General features: G+C 53.6%; 1 protein-coding gene across 3 annotated transcripts in view; it reads right to left on the bottom strand.

The window, feature by feature from the left end:
• Positions 1-25844, bottom strand: part of TAF1 (TATA-box binding protein associated factor 1) — a 70984-nt gene that overhangs the window by 16815 nt on the left and 28325 nt on the right. For 2 of the 3 annotated variants that reach the window (XM_038747864.1, XM_038747862.1), the window contains exons 15-27: positions 24596-24737; positions 24350-24480; positions 19740-19820; positions 19477-19626; positions 18411-18530; positions 18146-18321; positions 15485-15726; positions 12345-12561; positions 11858-12023; positions 9587-9798; positions 7501-7609; positions 7196-7294; positions 5251-5428 (exon numbers count right to left, since the gene is read on the bottom strand). In XM_038747864.1, coding sequence (XP_038603792.1) covers positions 5251-5428; positions 7196-7294; positions 7501-7609; positions 9587-9798; positions 11858-12023; positions 12345-12561; positions 15485-15726; positions 18146-18321; positions 18411-18530; positions 19477-19626; positions 19740-19820; positions 24350-24480; positions 24596-24737 — 2023 coding nt within the window. The remainder of the gene's footprint in view (positions 1-5250; positions 5429-7195; positions 7295-7500; positions 7610-9586; positions 9799-11857; positions 12024-12344; positions 12562-15484; positions 15727-18145; positions 18322-18410; positions 18531-19476; positions 19627-19739; positions 19821-24349; positions 24481-24595; positions 24738-25844) is intronic. The other variant, XM_038747863.1, reaches the window with a different exon arrangement.

The following is a 25844-nucleotide window of genomic DNA, read 5'->3' as shown; positions in this document are numbered from 1 at the left end:
TCGGTTAAGTGCTTACCATGTGCCAGGGTCCGGACTAAATGCTGGGACAGAGACAAGCTAATCGGGTTAATAAAAATAATTACAATAATAACTGTGGTATTTGTTAAGCGCTTACTGTGTGCTGGGCATTGGACTAAGCGCTGGGGTAGAGACAAACTAATTGGCTTATTAATAATAATAATGATGGTATTGGTTAAGTGCTTACCATGTGCCAGGGTCCAGACTAAATGCTGGGACAGAGACAAGCTAATCGGGTTAATAATAATAATAACAATAATAATTGTGGTATTTGTTAAGCGCTTACTGTGTGCTGGGCATTGGACTAAGCACTGGGGAAGAGACAAACTAATTGGCTTATTAATAATAATAATGATAGTATTGGTGAAGTGCTTACCATGTGCCAGGGTCCAGACTAAATGCTGGGACAGAGACAAGCTAATCGGGTTAATTAAAATAATAACAATAATAACTGTGGTATTTGTTAAGCGCTTACTGTGTGCTGGGCATTGGACTAAGTGCTGGGGTAGAGACAAGCTAATTGGGTTAATAATAAAAATAATGATAGTATTTGTTAAGTGCTTACCATGTGCCAGGGCCCGGACTAAGCGCTGGGATAGAGACAAGCTAATCGGGTTAATAATAGTAATAATAACAATGATAATGATGGTATCTGTTAAGTGCTTACCATGTGCCAAGGCCCAGACTAAGTGCTGGGATAGAGACAAGCTAATTAGGTTAATAATACTAATATTGATAATGGTGGTATTTGTTAAGCTCTTACTATGTGGTGGGTACTGGATTAAGCACTGCGATAGAGACAAGCTAATTGGGTTAATACTAATAATACTGATAATGATGGCATTTGTTAAGCACTTACTATGTGCAGGGTACTGGATTAAGCACTGGGATAGAGACAAGCTAATTGGGTTAATAATACTAATATTGATAATGATGGTATTTGTTAAGCACTTACTACGTGCTGGGTACTGGACTAAGCACTGGGATAGAGACAAGCTAACTGGGTTAATAATACTAATATTGATAATGATGGTATTTGTTAAGCACTTACTATGTGCTGGGTACTGGACTAAGTACTGGGACAGAGACAAGCTAATTGGGTCAATAATACTAATATTGATAATGATGGTATTTGTTAAGCACTTACTATGTGCAGGGTACTGGATTAAGCACTGGGATAGAGACAAGCTAATTGGGTTAATAATAATATTGATAATGATGGCATTTGTTAAGCACTTACTATGTGCAGGGTACTGGATTGAGCACTGGGATAGAGACAAGCTAATTGGGTTAATAATAATAATATTGATAATGATGGCATTTGTTAAGCACTTACTATGTGCTGGGTACTGGACTAAGCACTGGGATAGAGACAAGCTAACTGGGTTAATAATAATAATATTGATAATGATGGTATTTGTTAAGTGCTTACTATGTGTCAGGGCCCAGACTAAGCGCTGGGATAGAGACAAGCTAATTGAGCAAATAATAACAATAACAATAATAATTGTGGTATTTGTTAAGCACTTACTATGTGCTGGGCACTGGGCTAAACGCTGGGGTACAGACAAGCTAATTGGGTTAATAATAAAATTGATAATGATGGTATTTGTTGAGTGCTTTCCATATGCCAGGGCCTAGACTAATTGCTGGGAGAGAGACAAGCTAATTGGGTTAATAATAATAATATTGATAATGATGGCATTTGTTAAGCACTTACTATGTGCTGGGTACTGGACTAAGCACTGGGATAGAGACAAGCTAACTGGGTTAATAATAATAATATTGATAATGATGGTATTTGCAAAGTGCTTACTATGTGTCAGGGCCTGGACCAAGCGCGGGATGGAGACAAGCTATTGGGTTAATAATAATAACAACAATAATAATTGTGGTATTTGTTACGCACTTACTATGTGCTGGGCACTGGACTAAGCACTGGGGTAGAGACAAGCTAATCAGGTTAATAATAATAATAATGATGGTATTTGTTAAGTGCTTACCATGTGCCAGGGCCCGGACTAAGCGCTGGGAGAGAGACAGGCTAATCGGGTTATTAATAATAATAACAGCAATAATAACTGTGGTATTTGTTAAGCGCTTACTATGTGCTGGGCACTGGACTAAACACTGGGGTAGAGACAAGCTAATTGGGTTAATAATAATAATATTGCCAATGATGGTATTTGTTAAGCACTTACCATGTGGTGGGTACTGGTCTAAGCACTGAGGAAGAGACAAGCTAATTGGGTTAATAATAATAATACTGATAATGATGGTATTTGTTAAGTGCTTACTATGTGTCAGCGCCCAGACTAAGCATTGGGATAGAGACAAGCTAGTCGGGTTAATAACAGTAATAATAACAATGATAATGATGGTATTTGTGAAGTGCTTACCATGTGCCAGGGCCCGGACTAAGCGCTGGGAAACAGACAAGCTAATTGGGTTAATACTAATAATACTGATAATGACGGTATGTGTTAAGCACATACTATGTGCTGGGTACTGGACTAAGCACTGGGGTAGAGACAAGATAAATGGGTTAATAATAATAATAATAATGACGGTATTTGCTAAGTGCTTACCATATGCCAGGGCCCGGACTAAGCGCTGGGAGAGAGACAAGCTAATCGGATTAATAATAGTAATAATAACAATGATAATGACGGTATTTGTTACGTGCTTTCTATGGGTCAGGGCTCGGACTAAGCGCTGGGAGAGAAACAAGCTAATCGAATTAATAAGTGTAATAATAACAACGATAAAGATGGTATTTGTTACGTGCTTTCTATGGGTCAGGGCTCGAACTAAGTGCTGAGATAGAGACAAGTTAATTGGGATAATAATAATAATAATAACAATAATAACTGTGGTATTTGTTAGGTGCTTACTATGTGTCAGGGCCCTAAGCGCTGGGAGAGAGACAAGCTAATCGGATTAATAACAGTAATACTAACAATGATAATAACGATATTTGTAACATGCTTTCTACGGGTCAGGGCTCGGACTAAGCGCCGGGAGAGAGCCAAGCTAATCGGATTAATAACAGTACTAATAACAATGATAATGATGGTATTTGTTACGTGCTTTCTATGGGTCAGGGCTCGGACTAAGCGCTGGGAGAGAGCCAAGCTAATCCAATTAATAAGAGTAATAATGACAATAATAATGACGGTATTTGTGACATGCTTTCTATGGGTCAGGGCTCAGACTAAGTGCTGGGAGACAGACAAGCTAATCGGATTAATAATATGAATAATAACAACGATAATGACGGTATTTGTAACGTGCTTTCTATGGGTCAGAGCTCGGACTAAGCGCTGGGACAGAAACAAGGTAATCGGATTAATAATAGGAATAATAACAATGATAATGACGGTATTTGTAATGTGCTTTCTATGGGTCAGGGCCCGGACTAGGCGCTGGGAGACAAGCTAATCGGATTAATAAGAGTAATAATAACAATGATAATGACGGTATTTGTAATGTGCTTTCTATGGGTCAGGGCCCGGACTAGGCGCTGGGAGACAAGCTAATCGGATTAATAAGAGTAATAACAACAATGATAATGACGGTATTTGTAACGTGCTTTCTATGGGTCAGAGCTTGGACTAAGCGCTGGGAGAGAGACAAGCTAATCGGATTAATAATAGGAATAATAACAATGATAATGACGGTATTTGTAACGTGCTTTCTATGGGTCAGGGCTCGGACTAAGCGCTGGGATAGAAACAAGCCAATCGGATTAATAATAGGAATAATAACAATGATAATGATGGTATTTGTAACGTGCTTTCTATGGGTCAGGGCTCGGACTAAGCGCTGGGATAGAAACAAGCTAATCGGATTAATAATAGGAATAATAACAATGATAATGACGGTATTTGTAATGTGCTTTCTATGGGTCAGGGCCCGGACTAGGCGCTGGGAGACAAGCTAATCGGATTAATAAGAGTAATAATAACAATGATAATGACGGTATTTGTAACATGCTTTCTATGGGTCAGAGCTTGGACTAAGCGCTGGGAGAGAGATAAGCTAATCGGATTAACAATAGGAATAATAACAATGATAATGACGGTATTTGTAACGTGCTTCTTATGGGTCAGGGCACGGACTAAGCGCTGGGATAGAAACAAGCTAATCGGATTAATAATAGGAATAATAACAATGATAATGATGGTATTTGTAACGTGCTTTCTATGGGTCAGGGCTCGGACTAAGCGCTGGGATAGAAACAAGCTAATCGGATTAATAATAGGAATAATAACAATGATAATGACGGTATTTGTAATGTGCTTTCTATGGGTCAGGGCCCGGACTAGGCGCTGGGAGACAAGCTAATCGGATTAATAAGAGTAATAATAACAATGATAATGACGGTATTTGTAACATGCTTTCTATGGGTCAGAGCTTGGACTAAGCGCTGGGAGAGAGACAAGCTAATCGGATTAATAATAGGAATAATAACAATGATAATGACGGTATTTGTAACGTGCTTCTTATGGGTCAGGGCACGGACTAAGCGCTGGGATAGAAACAAGCTAATCGGATTAATAATAGGAATAATAACAATGATAATGATGGTATTTGTAACGTGCTTTCTATGGGTCAGGGCCCGGACTAGGTGCTGGGAGACAAGCTAATCGGATTAATAATAGTAATAATAACAATGATAATGACGGTATCTGTAACGTGCTTTCTTTGGGTCAGGGCCCGGACTAGGCGCTGGGAGACAAGCTAATCGGATTAATAATAGTAATAATAACAATGATAATGACGGTATCTGTAACGTGCTTTCTATGGGTCAGGGCTCGGACTAAGCGCTGGGAGCGAGACAAGCTAACGGGGTTAACAACGATGCTATTAATAATAACCGCGGTACTTATTAGAGTACCACGGTTAATCCGATGACTAGAGAAGCAGCGTGGCTCAGTGGAAAGAGCCCGGGCTCTGGAGTCAGAGGCCATGGGTTCAAGTCCCGCCTCCGCCACTTGTCAGCTGTGTGACTTCGGGCGAGTCCCTTCGCTTCTCTGGGCCTCAGTGACCTCATCTGGAAAACGAGGATGAAGACTGTGAGCCCCCCGGGGGACAACCTGATCGCCTTGTAACCTCCCCGGCGCCTCGAATAGTGCTTTGGACATAGTAAGCGCTTAATAAATGCCATTATTATTATTATTATTATTATTATTATTAAGCAGGTGGGCAGTGCCAGGCCCCGGCGCTGACCGTTGTAGGTGGCACTGTTCTTGACGATGAGCTCTAGGTGGTCGCGGAACTCCTCCCGCGATGGGTAGAGGCGCTTGCGGACGTTCTCGCGCAGCGTCTGCAGGTCCATGGGCCGCGTGATGATCTTGTAGTAATCCTTCACCACCTTGGCGTTCACCGGCGTGTGGAATGGGTACGTCTGTGGCGACCAAAGCCCGGGCCCCGCGTCAGCCGCCGCCCCCCCGATCTCCGCGCCCGCCATCCCCGGGGACGCCCTGGGTGGATCCCGGGCCTGGGAGTAATAATAATAATAATAATAATGGCGGCATTTATTAGGCACTTACTACGTGCAAAGCACTGGGGAAGCTACAAGGTGATCAGGTGGTCCCACAGTCTCCATCCCCTTTTTCCGGATGAGGTCACTGAGGCCCAGAGAAGCGGCTTGCCCAAAGCCACACGGCTGACAAGTGGCGGGGTCAGGATTTGAACCCGTGACCTCTGACTCCAAAGCCCGGGCTCCTTCCACTGAGCCGCGCTGCTTCTCGGGTAGGAAGGACCCGGGTTCTCACCCCGGGCGAGTCGCCTCCCTTTGCTGTGCCTCGGTTCCCCCCCCGTCGGTAAAACGGGGATGAAGCCCGGGACGTGCTTGGATTAATCCCGTTAAGGGAAGCGGCGTGGCTCAGTGGAAAAAGCACTGGCTTTGGAGTCAGGGGTCGTGGGTTCGAATCCCGGCTCCGCCACCTGTCAGCTGGGTGACTTTGGGCAAGTCACTTCACTTCTCTGGGCCTCTGTTCCCTCATCTGGAAAACGGGGATGAAGACTGCAAGCCCCGCCGTGGGACAACTTGATCACCTTGTAACCTCCCCAGCGCTTAGAACAGGGCTTTGCACATAGTAAGCGCTTAACAAATGCCATCATTATTATTATTGTAACCTCCCCAGCGCTTAGAACAGTGCTTTGCACATAGTAAGTGCTTAATAAATGCCACCATTATTATTATTATTACAGCGAATGGCACGTGGGAAGCAGCGGGCGCTCGTCCAACCTGATTGCTTTGTACGTACCCCGGCGCTTAGTATAGCGCCTGGCACAAAATAAGCGCTTAACGACTACCATTTTTTAAGGACAAAACAATCAAAAAACCCCACGGGTTTTAAGACAGCTCCAAGGATGATAGAAGTGGGCTGGAGTCTGTGAACGATGGGCTACCTAGAGATGGACCGGTCGGAGATAATGCTAATAATAATGACAGTGGTACTTGTTGAGCGCTTACTATGTGCCAGGCACTGTAATAATAATAATAACGATGGCATTTATTAAGCACTTACAACGTGCAAAGCACCGTTCTAAGCGCTGGGGAGGTTGCAAGGTGATGAGGTGGTCCCATGGGGAGCTCACAGTCTTCACCCCCATTTTCCAAATGAGGTCACTGAGGCACAGAGAAGTTAAGCGACCTGCCTAAAGTCACAAAGCCTTCTTTCCGGCCACCAGGTTTCCTGTTTGCATCTGCCCAGTACTAAGCGCCGGGGTGGATCCAAACAAATCGGTCCCCGTCCCACCCGGGCGCTCCCCGTCTCCATTCCCATTTTACAGACGCGGTAACCGAGCACCAGAGAAGCGAAGTGACTTGCCCAGGGTCACCCGGCGGACAAGCGGCGGAGGCGGGATTAGAACCCACGCCCTTCTGACATCCACGACCGGGCCGGCTAGACAAGAGGACCGGAGGGGGCCAAAAGAACGGAGGTCCCCGTCGCGGGGGGGAGAAGAACAGATTTACGGCGCCCATAACCAAGGACCAGAGAAGTGGGGCAACTTGCCCAAGGCCACGCAGCGGGCAGGTGGCGGAGGCGGGATTAGAACCCAGGTCCTCCGAACTCCCCTCGATCCTCTGAGCCTCGTGTCTGGCCGGGGTGGGCCGGTCTTGACGGACCCCCGCCCCCTGCCCCGTCCCGGCGTCCGCGCTCACGTTGGGGAGGTCCCGGATTTCGTTGATGATGGACTCCAGGATGGACGACAGCGTCACCATGGGGTCCGTGCGCCGGCGGTGGATGGACTTGTGTGGCCTCTGGCGGGGAGCAAAGGATTCTGGGTAGCCCCAGAGCACTGTGGGAGGATCCCTGAACTTGGACGCCAACCCTCCCGTGGGCTTCTCCCTTCCCCGGGGACCCCTCCCCTCAGTCATTCATTCATACTGAGCGCTTACTGCGTGCGGACACTGTGCTGAGCGCTTGGGGAAGGACGGCTTGCCCGCCCCGGGACGCGCGGACTCACATTGAGGTAGTCACAGTGGATGGTGGTGCCCACTCTCCGCTTCTTCTTCGCCGGGAGCTGCTGCTTGGGGAACTTCAGGACCAGGGATTTCCGCCGCACCTCATCCGCGCTGGACAAACGGGAGGACCCGGGCTTCCGCGGCCGCCTCTCCGCCCCGGTGGACGCCCCCCGCCCACCCGACTCCCACTTGGACCCCAAATCCCGCTTGGGATGGTGGGAATTCGTCCCCCGCTAAGGCCTGGATCCCGCCCGACTTCCACGTGGCCTCTAACGCTTCCGGTCCTCTCGTTCATTCATTCATCGTATTTATTGAGCGCTTACTGTGTGCTTACAGTGTACAGAGCAGAGCTCTCGACTGTCAGCTCTTTGAGGGCAGGGAAGATGTCTATCATCCTCTCCCAAGTGCTCAGTAGAGAGCCCGTTGTCGGGTAGGGATTGCCTCTGTTGCCGAATTGTACTTTCCAAGCGCTTAGTACAGTGCTCTGCACACAGTAAGTGCTCAATAAATATAACTGACTGACAATGAATGAATATTGTGCCCTGCACACAGTAAGCGCTCACTAAATACCACTCATTGACTGTGGGCAGGGAAAGTGTCTATTATACTGTGTTGTCATTCATTCAATCGGACTTACTGTGCGCAGGGCACTGTACCAAGCACTTGGGAGAGTAATAACAATAATAATAATAATAATAATGGTATTAGTTAAGTGCTTACTATGTGCAAAGCACCGTTCTAAGCACTGGGGAGGTTACAAGGTGATCAGGCTGTCCCACAGGAGGGGTCACAGTTTTAATCCCCATTTTCCAGATGAGGTCACTGAGGCCCAGAGGAGTGAAGTGACTTGCCCAGTCACACAGCGGACAGTTGGCGGAGCCGGGATTTGAACCCACGACCTCTGACTCCAAAGCCCGGGGTCTTTCCACTGAGCCACGCTGCTTCTCTAATATAATACTACTACTACTAATAATAATAATAATGGCATTTGTTAAGCGCCTGCTATGTGCCAAGCACTGTTCTAAGCGCAGGGGGATAGAAGGTGGTCAGGTTGTCCCACGTGGGGCTCACCGTCTTAACCCCCATTTTACAGATGAGGGAACTGAGGCCCAGAGGAGTGAAGTGACTTGCCCAAAGTCACACAGCGGACAGTTGGCGGAGCCGGGATTTGAACCCACGACCTCTGACTCCAAAGCCCGGGGTCTTTCCACTGAGCCATGCTGCTTCTCTATACAATGTACATGTAACGACAGACACAATCGTGCCCACAACAGGTTGTCTAGCGTCTAGTTATCCTCTCCAAAGCGCTTAATACAGTGCCCTGCACACAGTAAGCGCTCAATAAATAGCACTGATTTAGTCGAGTGCCCTGCACACGGTAAGCACTCACTAAATACCACTGATTTAGTCCAGTACTCTGCACACAGTAAGCGCTCAATAAATACGATTGACTGGAATGATAAATGCGCCCAGATGAACTACTGCTTGTCTTACCCCTTTAGAAGTGAGCTTTTCTTTTTTAAACAGTATCTGTTAAGCGCTTACCATGTGCCAGGCACTGTACTAAGCGCCAGGATGGATCCAAGCTAACCAGGTTGGACACAGCCCCATCCCACGTGGGGCTCCCGGTCTTCATCCCCATTTCCCAGACGAGGGAAACCGAGGCGCAGGGGACTGAGGCGACTCGCCCCAGGCCACACGACAGATAAGGGGCCGAGCCGGGATCCGAACTCAGGACCTTCCCACCAGGCCACGCTGCTTCCCTGGACCGTTGTGACGGTCTAGACCGTGAGCCCACTATTGGGTAGGGACCGTCTCTATATGTTGCCAAGTTGGATTTCCCAAGTTGCGCTCTGCACACGGTAAGCGCTCAATAAATACGATTGATTGAGGGCGGGGAACGTTGACCTCTCCCAAGCTCTGCGCACACAAGTGCTCAATAAATAGCCCCGGTTTACTGCTTTCCATTGGCGCCCGCCTCCCCCTCTAGACCGTCAGCTAGGGAACGGGTCCGTTCTAGTGGTCTTCGGTCCAGCGCCCCGCAGCCGGGAAGCGCTCAGCAAGTAGGCGGGACCCGGCTCTCCCCACCTCTCGATCAGCTGCTTCCCCAGGACGATCTTGGTCCCCTCCACCTTGATGAGCTCCTCGTTGTCGTTGTGGATGACCGTCTTCTCCAGCTCCTCCTCCTGCTCCTCCGTCATGGCCACCGGGTTGGAGGGCGGGGCGTTGGTTTGGTAGTACAGGGGGCAGAACTTGTTGGTCCTCATGTGGCCGATGGCCCCGCAGGCCCCGCATTTCAGCTGCGGACGACACAAGCCGCTGCCCCGTCCGCTCCCGAGCGCTCAGTACAGTGCCCCGCGCGCTCGACAGAAGGGGCACGAGAATCGGGGCGGACCCCCGCCTCCCGCCCCGAGAGCCGGGGCCCGGCGGGGAGGGCCTCGTCCCGGGAGTCGGAAAGACCCGGGTTCCAATCCCGCCTCCGCCCCTTGCCCGCTGGGTGACCTCGGGCCGGCCCCTTGGCTTCTCTGGGCCTCAGTGCCCTCGTCTGGAAAATGGGAGGGTGGAGGCTGGGAGCCCCCGTGGGACGGGGGCTGTGTCCGTCTCCATTTCGCTTGCATCCACCCCGGCGCTTAGTACGGTGCCTGGCACATAGTAAGCGCTTAACAAGTCACATTATTATTATTAGGAGTAATAATAATAATAATGATGGCATTTGTTAAGCGCTTACTATGTGCAAAAATAATAATGATGGCATTTGTTAAGCGCTATGTGCAAAAATAATGATGGTATTTGTTAAGCGCTTACTATGTGCAAAGCACTGTTGTAAGCACTGGGGAGATCACAAGGTGATCAGGTTGTCCCACGGGGGGCTCACGGTCTTAATCCCCATTTTCCAGATGAGGTCACTGAGGCCCAGAGAATAACAAAAATAATTATGGAATTTATAAAGCGCTTACGATGTGCCAAGCACTGTTCTAAGCGCTGGGGAGGTTACAAGGTGATCAGGTTGTCCCACTGGGGGCTCACGGTCTTAATCCCCATTTTCCAGATGAGGTCACTGAAGCCCAGGGAATAATAAAAGTAATTATGGTATTTATAAAGCGCTTACTATGTGCCAAGCACTGTTCTAAGCGCTGGGGAGGTTACAAGGTGATCAGGTTGTCCCACGGAGGGCTCACGGTCTTAATCCCCATTTTCCTTACGAGGTCACTGATGCCCGGAGAATAACAAAAATAATTATGGCATTTACAAAGCGCTTACGACGTGCCAAGCACTGTTCTAAGCGCTGGGGAGGTTACAAGGTGATCAGGTTGTCCCACAGGGGGCTCACAGTCTTAATCCCCATTTTCCAGATGAGGTCACCGAGGCCCGGAGAATAACAAAAATAATTATGGCATTTATAAAGCGCTTACTATGTGCCAAGCACTGTTCTAAGCGCTGGAGAGGTTACAAGGTGATCAGGTTGTCCCACGGGGGGCTCACAGTCTTAATCCCCATTTTCCAGATGAGGTCACCGAGGTCCAGGGAATAATAAAAATAATTATGGCATTTATAAAGCGCTTACTACGTGCCAAGCACTGTTCTACGCGCTGGGGAGGTTACAAGGTGATCAGGTTGTCCCACGGGGGGCTCACGGTCCTAATCCCCATTTTCCAGATGAGGTCACCGAGGCCCAGAGAATAACAAAAATAATGATGGCATTTATAAAGCGCTTACTATGTGCCAAGCACTGTTCTAAGCGCTGGGGAGGTTACAAGGTGATCAGGTTGTCCCACGGGGGGCTCACGGTCTTAACCCCCATTTTCCAGATGAGGGAACTGAGGCCCAGAGAATAACAGAAATAATTATGGCATTTATAAAGCGCTTACTACGTGCCAAGCACTGTTCTAAGCACTAGGGAGGTTACAAGGTGATCAGGTTGTCCCACGGGGGGCTCACGGTCTTAATCCCCATTTTCCAGATGAGGTCACTGAGGCCCGGAGAATAATAAAAATAATTATGGCATTTATAAAGCGCTTACTACGTGCCAAGCACTGTTCTAAGCGCTGGGGAGGTTACAAGGTGATGAGGTTGTCCCACAGGGGGCTCACGGTCTTAACCCCCATTTTCCAGACAAGGTCACTGAGGCCCGGAGAATAATAAAAATAATGATGGCATTTATAAAGCGCTTACTACGTGCCAAGCACTGTTCCAATCAGGTTGTCCCACGTGGGGCTCACGGTCTTAAACCCCATTTTCCAGATGAGGTCACCGAGGCCCGGAGAAGGGAAGCGACCTGCCCGAAGTCACCCAGCCGCCAGGTCGGGCCCGGGGTCGCCTCCCCCAGCCCCCCGACCCGCGCCCCGCGGCCGGCGGCACCTTCAGGTCCGGACGCTCCTTGATCTTCTTGGGCTTCTTCTCGGGGGGCCCTTTGAGCTTCTCCTTCTCCTGGTTCCGCTTCAGCCGCCTCAGTTGCTCCTGGATCCTCCGGCGCTCCTTGCGCATCTCCTCGCGGTGCTGCTCGTCGAAGAGGGCGAACTTACGGCTGCAACGCGCGCCGGGGGGCCGTCAGCGGCGGTCCTAGCGGCCCCTTCCCCACCCGCAATCCATCGGTGGTACTTATTGGGTGCTTTCAGGGTGGACTATAAAGGCCTCCCCGGGGCGGCCCCCTCTTCCCTCGTTTCCTCCTCCTCCGGCCCGCACGCTCCGCTCCTCTCGCGCCAACCCGCTCCCAACGTCTCCGTCTCGTCGCCGACGCCCTCCCTCCTCACGTCCCCCGCTTCAAAGCCCGAGCGAAGGCCCGTCTCCTCCGGGAGGCCTTCCACGAGTCGCCCGGGGTCACGCCACGGCCGGCCCGGGCTCTTACATGAACTCCTCGTCCTTGGTGGTCCGGATGCGGATGTAGGCGTCGATGACGGCCGGCTTGCGGACGGTCTCGCAGCGGACGTACTCCTTCCCGTCCTCGTCTCGGAACGTGCGGTAGATTTTCAGGCGGCGGCCCGTGGCGGACGAGTTCAGGCTGGTCACCGAGGCCGTGTCGTCGTCCTTGTGGGACCCCCCGGAGCCCCCCGGGCCGCCCGCTGCTGCCCGAGACGCACGCAGAGACACAGGGAGGGAACGGAGAGACGGAGTGGATTGAACCCAGGCTTGGGAGCTCCAATCCCGGCTCCGCCACGTGTCTGCTGTGTGACCTCGGGCGAGCCGCTTCACTTCTCTGGGCCTCAGCTCCCTCCTCTGTACAATGGGGACTGAGCCCCACTTGGGACAGGGACCGTGTCCGACCCGATTTGCTTTGATCCACCCCACCCCGTTATTAGCATCACCCTCCCCCTTTTAGACTGTGAGCCCACTGTTGGGCAGGGACTGTCTCCATATGTTGCCAACTTGTACTTCCCAAGCACTTAGTACAGTGCCCTGCACACAGTAAGCACTCAATAAATACGATTGATTGATTGACTGATTGATCCTCCTCCTCAGGGAGACCAACAGGTGCCATTAGGGTCACCCCAAGGCCAGGAGAGATGCCCGCTCGGCCACCGGAAGGCCGGAACGCTGGGAGTGGATCGGGGAAGCCCGAGACCAAGGCCGCCCCTCAAGGACACCCAGAGCAGACCCGCAGTGACCGGAAAGCCCCCTCCCCTTCACGGACACTCAGAGCAGATCCTCTCTGAGATACAGTCATCATCATCATCATCAATCGTATTTATTGAGCGCTTACTATGTGCAGAGCACTGTACTAAGCGCTTGGGAAGTCCAAATTGGCAACATACAGAGACGGTCCCTACCCAACAGTGGGCTCACAGTCTAAAAGGGGGAGACAGAGAACAAAACCAAACATACTAACAAAATAAAATAAAGAGAATAGATAGGTACAAGTAAAATAAATGAATAAATGAATACAGTAACAAATATGTACAAACATATATACATATATACAGGTGCTGTGGGGAAGGGAAGGAGATAAGACGAGGGGGATGGAGAGGGGGACGAGGGGGAGAGGAAGGAAGGGGCTCAGTCTGGGAAGGCCTCCTGGAGGAGGGGAGCTCTCAGTAGGGCCTTGAAGGGAGGAAGAGAGCTAGCTTGGCGGATGGGCAGAGGGAGAGCAAAGGGCAGACCCACAGTGACCGGAAGCCCTCCCCTCACAGACTCCAGGAGCAGACCCACAGTGACTATTAGGACCTCTCCTCATGCACATTCAGAGTGACCGGAAAGCCCTCCCCTCAGGGACACCCAGAGCAGACCCACAGGGACCGGAAAGCCCTCCCCTCACGGACACCCAGGGCAGACCCACAGAAACCGGAAAATCCTTTCCTCACGGACACCCACAGTGAGCAGAAAGCTCTCCCCTCGGACTCACAGAGCAGACCCGCAGGGACCGGAAAGGCCTCCCCTCACGGACACTCGGAGCAGATCCACGGGGACCGGAAAGCCCCCTCCCCTTAGAGACACCCACAGTGAGCAGAAGGCTCTCCCCTCGGACTCACGGAGCAGACCCACGGTGACCAGAAAGCCCTCCCCTCACGGACACCCAGGGCGGACCCACAGGGACCGGAAAGCCCTCCCCTCACGGACACTCAGAGCAGATCCCCAGTGACCGGAAAGACCTCCCTTCACAGACACCCAGAGTGACCGGAAAGCCCTCCCCTCACGGACACCCATAGCAGACCCACGCCGACCGGGACGTCCTCCCCTCACGGACACCCAGGGCAGACCCAAAGTGACCGGAAAACCCTCCCCTCACGGACACTGAGGGCAGACCCACAGTGACCGGAAAGCCCTCTCCTCAACGAACACCCACAGTGGCCGGAAAGCCCTTCCCTCAGGGACACCCAGAGCAATCAATCAATCGATCGTATTTATTGAGCGCTTACTGTGTGCAGAGCACTGTACTAAGCGCTTGGGAAGTCCAAGTTGGCAACATATAGAGACGGTCCCTACCCAACAGTGGGCTCCCAGTCTAAAAGAGCAGAGCAGAGCCACGCTGCCTGGAAAGCCCTCGCCTCACGGACACTCAGGGCACACTCACTGTGACCGGAAAGCCCTCCCCTCACGGACATTCAGGGCAGACCCGCAAGGACCGGAAAACCTTTTCCTCACGGACACCCACAGTGAGCAGAAAGCTCTCCCATTAGGGACACCCAGGGCGGACCCACAGGGACCAGAAAGCCCTTCCCTCACGGACACCCAACGAAGACCCACAGTGACAGGAAAGCCCTCCCCTCACGGACACTCAGGGCACACTCACTGTGACCGGAAAGCCCTCCCCTCACGGACACTCAGGGCGGACCCAAAGTGACCGGAAAACCTTTTCCTCACGGACACTCACAGTGAGCAGAAAGCTCTCCCATTAGGGACACCCAGGGCGGACCCACAGGGACCAGAAAGCCCTTCCCTCACGGACACCCAGGGCGGACCCACAGGGACCAGAAAGCCCTTCCCTCACGGACACCCAACGAAGAACCACAGTGACAGGAAAGCCCTCCCCTCACGGACACTCAGGGCACACTCACTGTGACCGGAAAGCCCTCCCCTCACGGACACTCAGGGCAGACCCACAGGGACCGGAAAACCTTTTCCTAACGGACACCCACAGTGAGCAGAAAGCTCTCCCATTAGGGACACCCAGGGCGGACCCACAGGGACCAGAAAGCCCTCCCTTCACGGACACCCAACGAAGACCCACAGTGACAAGAAAGCCCTCCCCTCACGGACACTCAGGACACAGTGACCGGAAAGCCCTCCCTTCACGGACACCCAACGCAGATCCACGGTGACCGGAAAGCCCTCCCCTCACGGACACCCAGTGACTGGAAAAGCATCCCCTCAAGGACACCCAGGCCGGTCCCCCGGCGACCGCTGACATAAATCCGGACGGAAATGCCGAGGACTACCAAGGGACTCTCGGGGAATGGGCCCGTCTCTGGCCCCGCCGCCCTCTCCCGAGCGCTCGGTCCGGAGCTCTGCCCGCAGGAAGCGCTCAACGAACACCACCGGCCGCCTCCTTACCCAGCCCCTTCCGGTCCCTCTTGTCCTTCTTGGCCTTGTCCTTGTCGTGGGGCCCGTCGTCGCCCAGCAGCATCCGCTGCAGCTCTTTGCGCTCCTGCTCCTCCCGCTCGCGAGACAGCTGGGAGCTGGTCTTCTTGTTCTGGAGCATGTTCTCGATGTTCTTCCCCATCTCCTCGAAGTCGCTGTCCTCGGCCGAGCTGCTGTCCGTGTCCGTGGACAGCACCTCCGTGGACGCCAGGACCCTGCGGCGGGAGGACGGACGGTCGGAGGTGGGGAGGCCCACGCCGCCTTAGCCGCCCGGGGTCGTGCGGCTGGACGGAGAGCGCCCATCCCCAACAACTGTGGGCGGGAACTGCTTCTCTTCACTGCCAAATTACACTTTCCAAGCGCTTAGTACAGTGCTCTGCACACAGTAAGCGCTCAATACGGAGACGGTGGGTGAGCCCCCAGTGGGACCTGATCTGCTGGGCCAAAGTCACACAGCTGACAACCGGGACCGGCTCTGTATGTTGCCAACTTGTACTTCCCAAGCGCTTAGTACAGTGCTTTGCGCTGTATAGAAGCAGTGTGGCTTAGTGGTAAGAGCCTGGGCTTGGGAGTCCGAGGTCATGGGTTCTAATCCCGGCTCCCTCACAGGTCAGCTGTGTGACTTTGGGCAAGTCACATCACTTCTCTGGCCCTCAGTTCCTTCATCTGTAAAATGGCTGTCCACTCTATCCGCCTCCCCATCCCCCCCGCCCTACCTCCTTCCCTTCCCCACAGCACCTGTATATATGTATATATGTCTGTACATATTTATTACTCCATTTATTTTACTTGTACATATTTATTCTATTTATTTTATTTGCTTTATATGTTTTGTTTTGTTCTCTGTCTCCCCCTTCTAGACTGTGAGCCCACTGTTGGGTAGGGACCGTCTCTATATGTTGCCAACTTGGACTTCCCAAGCGCTTAGTACAGTGCTCTGCACACAGTAAGTGCTCAATAAATACGATTGAATGAATGAATGAATGAATGAATGGGCCCCACCCCAGCGCTTCCTAGAGAAGCAGCGTGGCTCAGCAGAAAGAGCCCGGGTTTGGGAGTCAGAGGTCGTGGGTTCTAATCCCGGCTCCGCTGCTTGTCAGCTGTGTGACTCTGGGCAAGTCACTTCACTTCTCTGGGCCTCAGTGACCTCTTCTGGCAAATGGGGATGAAGACTGTGAGCCCCACGGGGGACAAACTGATCACCATGTAACCTCCCCAGCACTTAGAACAGTGCTTTGCACACAGTAAGCGCTTAATAAATGCCATCGTTATTATTAGAGAAGCAGCGTGGCTCAGTGGAAAGAGCCCGGGCTTTGGAGTCAGCGGTCATGGGTTTGAATCCCGGCTCCGCCACGTGTCTGCTGTGTGACCTTGGGCAAGTCACTTAACTTCTCTGAGCTTCAGTTACCTCATCTGTAAGTGGGGATTGACTGTGAGCCCCACGTGGGACAACCTGATCGTGTTATATCCCCCCAGCGCATAGAACAGTGCTTTGCACATAGTAAGCGCTTAACAAATGCCATCATTATTATTATTATTATTATTATTATTATTATTATTATTATTATTAATCCTGGTCCTGCCGCTTGTCAGCTGTGTGACTCTGGGCAAGTCACTTCACTTCTCTGGGCCTCAGTTCCCTCTTCTGGAAAATGGGGATGAAGATGGTGAGCCCCACATGAGACAACCTGATCACCTTGTATCCTCCCCAGCGCTTAGAAAAGGGCTTTCCACATAGTAAGCGCTTAACACATACCAAAATTATTGTTATACTACAGTGCCTTCCACGTAGTATGCGCTTCACCAATACCGCAGTTATTATAAAAATAATAATGATTACGGTAGTATCTATTCTATTTATTTTATTTTGTTAGTATGTTTGGTTTTGTTCTCTGTCTTCCCCTTTTAGACTGTGAGCCCACTGTTGGGTAGGGACTGTCTCTCTATGTTGCCAATTTGTACTTCCCAAGCGCTTAGTACAGGGCTCTGCACACAGTAAGCGCTCAATAAATACGATTGATTGATTGATTGATTGATTAAATATGATTGATGATGACGATGATGATGCCAAGCACTCTTCTAAGTGCTGGAGGGATACACGGTGAACAGGTTGTCCCCCACGGGGCTCGCAGTCTTCACTCTTCTAGACTGTGAGCCCACTGTTGGGTAGGGACCGTCTCTATATGTTGCCAACTTGTACTTCCCAAGCGCTTAGTACAGGGCTCTGCACATAGTAAGCACTCAATAAATACGATTGACGATGATGATGATGATGATGCCAAGCACTCTTCTAAGAGCTGGAGGGATACAAGGTGAACAGGTTGCCCCCCACGGGGCTCGCAGTTTTCACTCTTCTAGACTGTGAGCCCACTGTTGGGTAGGGACTGTCTCTATATGTTGCCAACTTGGACTTCCCAAGCGCTTAGTACAGTGCTCTGCACACAGTCAGCGCTCAATAAATACGACTGATTGATCCCCACTTTCCAGATGAGGTCACTGAGGCCCTGACGTGGGATTAGAACCCACGTCCTCTGACTCTCAAGCCCGGGCTCCGGCCGCCGAGCCAGTCGCGCCCCCCGCCCCGGGGTCGCGCGGAGGGGGAGGGTCCGGCCCGCCCCCGCGGGGGGCCCGTACTTGTTCTGCAGGTCGAAGATGCGCTGGCATTCCTCCTTGTAGCGCTCCTGATGCTCGGCCACGGAGAAGCGAGACCCCCGGGCGAATTTGCTCATGGGCCCCTCGCCGGAGCGGGCCTGCTCCGTGGACATGGTGCGGACCACGTCGATCACCTCCCAGCGCGACAGCTTCTTGATCTGGGACGGCGGACGGGGTGTCGGCGGGCCGGCCGCCCCCGGGCCCCCCGGCCCCGCCGCCGGCCCGGCCCCCCGCCCGCCCCCGGCACCTCTTCCTCGGGCACGCCGAACTTCCGCAGCAGCTGCTTGGCGTTCTTCAGAGACAGGCGGCGCAGGTCGGCGTCGGTCCCCGTCACCGTCTTCTTCACCGGCTGGGGCTCCTTGTCGTCCTGCCCGGGGCCGAGCCGTCAGGCGGGGCTGCGTACTGAGCGCCCGGCGGGGCGCGGACCCCCCTCTACTCTCGGGCGGGGAATGTATCCGCTTACTGTCTTCTCCCAAGTGCTCAGTACGGTGCTTTGCCCGTGGTGAGCGCTCGCTAAACACGACTGACTGAATGAGTACTTTTCCTGCCCAAGGTCCGATGATAATGATAACGATTCTATCCTATTTATTTTATTTTGTTGGTATGTTTGGTTTTGTTCTCTGTCTCCCCCTTTTAGACTGTGAGCCCACTGTTGGGTAGGGACTGTCTCTATGTGTTGCCAATTTGTACTTCCCAAGCGCTTAGTACAGTGCTCTGCACATAGTAAGCGCTCAATAAATATGATTGATTGATTGATTGATAACGATGACATTTATTGAGCGCTTACTACATGCAAAGCACCGTTCTAAGCGCCGGGGAGGTCACAAGGTGGTCAGGTTGTCCCACGGGGGGCTCGCGGTCTTCATCCCCATTTGACAGATGAGGGAACTGAGGCACCAGGGAGGTGAAGTGACTCGCCCCAAGTCACACAGCCGACAATTGGCGGAGTCGGGATTTGAACCCACGACCTGTGACTCCCAAACCCGGGCTCTTTCCACTGAGCCACGCTGCTTCTCAATAGGGGCCATAAACACGACCCCCGCCCTCCAGGAGCTGCCAGTCAACTGTGCGCAGAGCTCTTTGGGTAGGGACCGTCTCTAGATGTTGCCAACTTGTACTTCCCAAGCGCTTAGTACAGTGCTCTGCACGCAGTAAACGCTCAATAAGTACGATTGAATGAGAGGACGACAGAGTCAGCAGACCCGGCCGCCGGTGGAGAGGGGAAGTAGCCATGACAGTGTCCGACCCGGGGGCGTCTCCGCACCCCCAAGCCGGGCGCGGTGCCCCCCTTGCCTGGCGGCGGGCCGTCCTACCTTCTGCTGGGTGGGCTTGTTGGGGATCTTGACGTAGGAGAAGCCCTCTCCGCAGCCCGTGGGATCGGCCACCCCAGTCACCTCCAGCAGGCACTTCCCTTTCATGGCGGCGATGAAGGCGCGAGTGGTGTTCCAGGGTGCCGTGCGGACCTGGGGGGTCGAGGGGGAGACCGAGGCTGAGGATCGGGAGGCGGGCGACGCTGGCGCGGGTGGGGAGCCCGCTGGGAAATCTCCGTCCCGCCCGGACCCTCGCCCGCCTTTACCTCGTCGTCGATCTTCATCTGGAAGTCTTCCTCGTTCTCTTCTTCGGGGGCGAAGAAGGACTTCTCTCCGTAGCCGGCGTCCTGGAGGGACAGACCGGACGGGGCGTGGTGAGAACGGACGGGGCGCGATGGGACGACGCTGGTCATCCCCCCCGAGTGAGGGGGAGCGGGCGGGGGTCGGAGGGTCCGTGCTGGGTCACTCGGGGAGAGTCAGGGATGGAGAGGAGGCAGTCGGGGGTGTTGGATGATCCGTTCGGGGTCACCAGGGGAGAGTCAGGGATGGAGAGGGGAGAGTTAGGGGGTGTCGGAGGGTCCGTTCTGGGTCGCTAGGGAAGTCAGGGATGGAAGGGGAGACTTTGGGAAGTTGGATGGTCCGTTCTGGGTCACTAGGGGACAGTCAGGGATGGAGAAGGGAGAGTTAGAGGTGTTGGATGGTCCATTCTGGGTCACTGGGGGAGAGTAAGGGATGGAGAGGGGAGAGTCAGGGGGGTTGGAGGGGCCGTTCTGGGTCAGTGGGGGACAGTCAGGAACGGAGGGGAGAGTTAGGAGTGTTGGAGGGTCCGTGCTGGGTCACTGGGGGAGAGTCAAGGATGGAGAGGAGGCAGTCAGGGGGTGTTGGATGATCCGTTCTGGGTCACCAGGGGAGAGTCCGGGATGGAGAGGGGAGAGTCAGGGGGTGTTTGAGAGTACGGGCTGGGTTACTGGGGCACAGTCAGGGATGGAGAAGGGAGCCAAGGGGTGTTGAATGGTCCGTTCTGGGTCACTAGGGGACAGTCAGGGATGGAGATGGGAGAGTTAGAGGTGTTGGAGGGGCCATTCTGGGTCACTGGAGGAGAGTGAAAGATGGAGAGGGGAGAGTCAGGGGGCTGGATGGTCCGTTCTGGGTCAGTGGGGGACAGGAACAGAGGGGAGAGTTAGGGAGGGGTGTTGGAGGGTCCGTGCTGGGTCACCAAGGGAGAGTCCGGGATGGAGAGGGGAGAGTCAGGGGGTGTTGGAGAGTCCGGGCTGGGTTACTGGGGCACAGTCAGGGATGGAGAAGGGAGCTAAGGGGTGTTGAACGGTCCGTTCTGGGTCACTAGGGGACAGTCAGGGATGGAGACGGGAGAGTTAGAGGTGCTGGAGGGGCCATTCTGGGTCACTGGAGGAGAGTGAGAGATGGAGAGGGGAGAGTCGGGGTGTCGGATGGTCCGTTCTGAGTCACCAGGGGAGTGTCGGGGGTGTTGGATGGTCCATTCAACTGTCACTGTCATTAGGGGACAGTCAGGGATAATAATAAATAATGATGATGGCATTTGTTAAGCGCTTACTATGTGCAAAGCACTGTTCTAAGTGCTGGGGAGGGTACAGGGTGATCAGGTTGCCCCACATAGGACTCACAGTCTTCATCCCCATTTTAAAGATGAGGCAACTGAGGCACAGAGAAGTGACTTCCCCAAAGTCACACAGCTGGCAAGGGGCAGAGCCGGGATTTGAACCCACAGCCTCTGGCTCCCAAGCCCGGGCTCTTTCCACAGTTAGAAGTGTTGGACGGTCCGTGCTGAGTCACTGGGAGAGAATCAGAGATGGAGAGGGGAGAGTCAGGGGGGTTGGATGGTCCGTGCTGGGTCACTAGGGGAGAGTCAAGGATGGAGGGGGAGAGTTTGGGATGCTGGATGGTCCGTTCTGGGTCACTAGGGGACAGTGAGGGATGGAGAGGGAAGAGTCAGGGGTGTTGGATGGTCCGTTCTGGGTCACTGGGGGACAGTGAGAGATGGAGAGGGAAGAGTCAGGGGTGTTGGAGGGTCCGTTCTGGGTCACTGGGGGACAGCGAGAGATGGAGAGGGAAGAGTCAGGGGTGTTGGAGGGTCCGTTCTGGGTCAATGGGGGACAGTCAGGAATGGAGGGGAGAGATACAGGTGTTGGATGGTCCGGGCTGGGTCACTAGGGGAGAGTCCAGGGGTGCTGGATGATCCGTTCTGGGTGACTGGGGAGAGTCAGGGATACAGAGGGGAGAATTAGGGGTGCTGGAGGGTCCATGATGGGCTACTAGGGGACAGTCAGGGATGGAGAGGGGACAGTCAGGGGGTGCTGAATGGCCCATTCTGGGTCACTAGGGGACAGTCGGATGGAGAGGGGAGAGTCGGAGGGTTGGATGGTCCCTTCTGGGTCACTAGGGAAGAGTGAGGGATGGAGAGGAGAGTCCAGAAAGCTGGATGGTCCGTGCTGGGTCACTGGGGGAAAACCGGAGGTGAAGAGGGGATAGTCCGGGGGTGTTGGAGGGTCGGTTCTGGGTCACCAAGGGAGAGTCAGGGATGGAGAGGGGAGAGTCTGGGGTGTTGGAAGGTCAGGGCTGGGTCAGTGGGGGAAAGTCAGGGATGGAGAAGGGAGAGTCCGGGGGGTTGGATGGTCTACGCTGGGACACCGGAGGAGAGTCAGAGAAGGAGAGGGGAGAGTTACGGGTGTTGGAAGGTCCATTCTAGGTCACTAGGGGACAGTCAGGGATGGAGAGGGGAGAGTCCGGGGGGTTGGATGGTCAGGGCTGGGTCACCGGAGGAGAGTCAGAGATGGAGGGGAAGAGTTAGGGGTATTGGAAGGTCCATTCTAGGTCACCAGGGGACAGTCAGGGATGGAGAGGGGAGAGTCCGGGGGGTTGGATGGCCAGGGCTGGGTCATCGGGGGACAGTGGGAGAGGGGACAGTCAGGGGGTGTTGGATGGACTGTGCTGGGTCACTAGGGAAGAGTCAGGGATGGAGGGGGAGAGTCAGGGATGGAGGGGGAGAGTCTCGGATCTTGGAAGATCAGGGCTGGGTCAGTGGGGGACAGTCAAAGATGGAGAGAGGAGAGTCAAAGGTATTGCACGGTCTGAGCTGGATCACTGGGGAGAGTCGGGGGGGGGGTCTGTCTTGTTATTTTAAAATGATATCTGTTAAGCACCTACTATGTTCAAGGCACTGTACTAAGCGCTGGGGTGGATCCAAGCTCATCAGGTTGGACACAGTCCATGTCCCGCGTGGGGCTGACAGCCTGACTCCCCATTTTACAGATGAGGGAACGGAGGGCCAGAGAAGTCAAGTCACCCAGCAGACACGTGGCGGAGCCGGGATGAGAACCTGGGTCGTCCTGACTCCCAGGGCCGGGATCTTTCCACTGGGCTACGCTGCTTTTCTAGGTACTAGCTCGTCGGGCCCCACGTGGGCCTGGCGGTCTAAGCAGGAGGGAGAACGGGGTTCTAATCTCTACTCCACCAACTGTCTGCTGTGTGACCCTGGGCGAGTCACTTGGCTTCTGTGGGCCTCGGTTCCCTCATCTGTAAAAGGGGGATTAAGACTGTGAGCCCCACGGGGGACATGAGCTTGGATCTACCCCAATATTTAGTGGGACGGGGACTTGTCTACCCCAGTGCTTAGAACGGTACAGAAACGCTCTGGGCATGTCACTCCCCTCCTCAAAAATCTCCAGTGGCTACCAATCAATCTGCGCATCAGGCAGAAACTCCTCACCCTGGGCTTCAAGGCCGTCCATCCCCTCGCCCCCTCCTACCTCACCTCCCTTCTCTCCTTCTCCAGCCCAGCCCGCACCCTCCGCTCCTCTGCCGCTCACCTCCTCACTGTACCTCATTCTCGCCCATCCCGCCGTCGAACCCGGGCCAACGTCCTCCCCCCGGCCCGGAATGCCCTCCCTCCGCACATCCGCCAAACTAGCTCTCTTCCTCCCTTCAAAGCCCTACTGAGAGCTCACCTCCTCCAAGAGGCCTTCCCAGACTGAGCCCCCTTTTTCCTCTCCTCCTCCCCACCCCGCTAGCTCTACCTCCTTCCCCTCCCCACAACCCTTGTACAGATTTATTACTCTATTTTTCTTGCACATATTTACTATTCTATTTATTCGTTAATTATGTGTCCAGAGCCACCTGTCTACATGTTTTGTTTTGCTGTCCGTCTCCCCCTTCTAGACTATGAGCCCGTCATCGGGTAGGGACCGTCTCTATATGTTGCCGACCTGTACTTCCCAAGTGCTTAGCACAGTGCTCTGCATACAGTAAGTGCTCAATACGATCGAATGAATGAACAGGTTCCTAACCTCAGCTCTGCCAACTGTCTGCTGTGAGACCTGATGTGCATCTGCCTTTACTTCTATTTATTCTGATAACCTGACACCTGTCCACACGTTTTGTTTTGTTGTCCGTCTCCCCCTTCTAGACTGTGAGCCCGCTGTTGGGTAAGGACCATCTCTAGATGTTGCCAACTTGGACTTCCCAAGCGCTTAGTCCAGTGCTCTGCACACAGTAAGCGCTCAATAAATACGACAACGAATGAAGGACCCTGGGCAAGTCACATCGCTTCTGTGGGCCTCGGTTCCCTCATCTGTAAAACGGGGATTAAGACCGTGGGCCCCACGGGGGACATCAGCTTGGATCTCCCCCAATATTTAGCAGGACCGGGACTTGTCTTCCTCAGCGCTTAGAACAGTGCATGGCCCATAGTAAGCGCTTAACAAAGACCACTGTTATTATCATTTTTATTACTGTTACTAATAAACAGACCCATTGCCAGCCCCCAAAGTGCCGACAGTCTCGGCCTGGGGTGACCGACCTAGGTGTCGAGGAGGGGGCCAGGGGGCTGGGGAGAACTCACCTTGAGCCTCTGTTCGGCCGCGATCATACTATAGTAGGCGCAACACTGCTCGGGGGACACCATGGCCCGGACCTCCTCCTCCGTGGGCAGCCGGAAATCCGATTTCAGGACCCACCAGTTGGAATCCATGCCTGGACGGAGACCCCGGGGGGTGAGGGGAGCCGCCACGGCTGCCCCCCGCCCGCGCCGGACCCCCTCCCGGGCAGGTCCTCCCCGTCCCCCCCGCCGGACGGTGACCCCGCTGACCGGTGCGCTTGAAGTCGGCGCAGAGTTTCAGCCTCTTGCGGATGCTGCTCTCGGAATGGGAGGGGAAGGCCTTCTTGATGTCCTCCATGCGGATCCTCCGGGGCCGGTCCCGGCTCTTCCAGAAAAGGCGGTAGATGAACACCTGCCCGGAGACAAACACGCGTGAGAGAGCGTGTGTGCCTGTGTGTGCGGTGGGGGGGGGCGGCAGGGAACGGCTCCCGTTCTCTCAGGCACTCCAGAGCGCTCAGTACAGTCCTCTGCCCGAGGGAACCGCTGCTGAGGGACCCTGGGCAAGTCACTTCACTTCTCCGGGCCTCGGTGACCTCACGTTCGTTCATTCAATCGTATTTATTGAGCGCTTACTGCGTGCAGAGCACTGTACTGGAAAATGGGGATTAAGACTGTGTGCCCCCCCGTGGGACAACCTGATCACCCTGTAACCTCCCCAGCGCTTAGAACAGTGCTTCGCACATAGTAAGCACTTAATAAATGCCATTATTATTATTATTATTATTTACTAAGCACTCGGGAAGTCCAAGTTGGCAACATATCATGTGTAAAAGGGGGAGGAAGTCCGGGAGCCCCATGTGGGACAGAGACTGTGTCCAAACTGATAGGTTTGGATCAGAGAAGCAGCGTGACTCAGTGAAAGGAGCTCGGGCTTGGGAGTCAGAGGTCGTGGGTTCTGATCCCGGCTCCGCCACTCGCCAGCTGGGTGACTTTGGGCGAGTCCCTTCACTTCTCTGGGCCTCAGTTCCCTCGTCTGGAAAATGGAGATTTAGCCGGGGAGCCCCACGAGGGACACCCTGGTGACCTTGCATCTACCCCGGCACTTAGAACGGTGCTTGGTACCTAGTAAGCGCTTAACAAATACCATCATTCTTATTATTATTATCCATCCCAGTGCTTAACACAGTGCCGGACGCATAGTAAGTGCTTAATAAACACCACTGGAGGAAAAAAAAGAGGTGGGTGTTGAAGCCGTGGGAGCGAATGAGCCCTCCGAGGGAGCGGGGGTAGACGGAGGGGGCCGGGGACTGAGCCCCGGGGGACCCCCACAGTCCGGGGGTGGGAGGCCGAGGAGGAAACGGCGAAGGAGCCGGAGAAGAGGCGGGAGGAGAAGCGGGAGAAGCCGAGGTGGGCCGCGGGGCGGAAGGAGGCCCGGAGGCCGGGGACCATCGGGACGGAGCGGAGCGGCGGGGACCTCCGAGAGGCCGCTTTCCTCGGAGCGAGGGGGACAGAAGCCAGA

Source organism: Tachyglossus aculeatus, chromosome 6 (genome assembly GCF_015852505.1).
Source record: "Tachyglossus aculeatus isolate mTacAcu1 chromosome 6, mTacAcu1.pri, whole genome shotgun sequence".
Lineage (NCBI taxonomy): Eukaryota > Metazoa > Chordata > Mammalia > Monotremata > Tachyglossidae > Tachyglossus > Tachyglossus aculeatus.
This window is presented reverse-complemented; position numbering and strand designations above follow the sequence as displayed.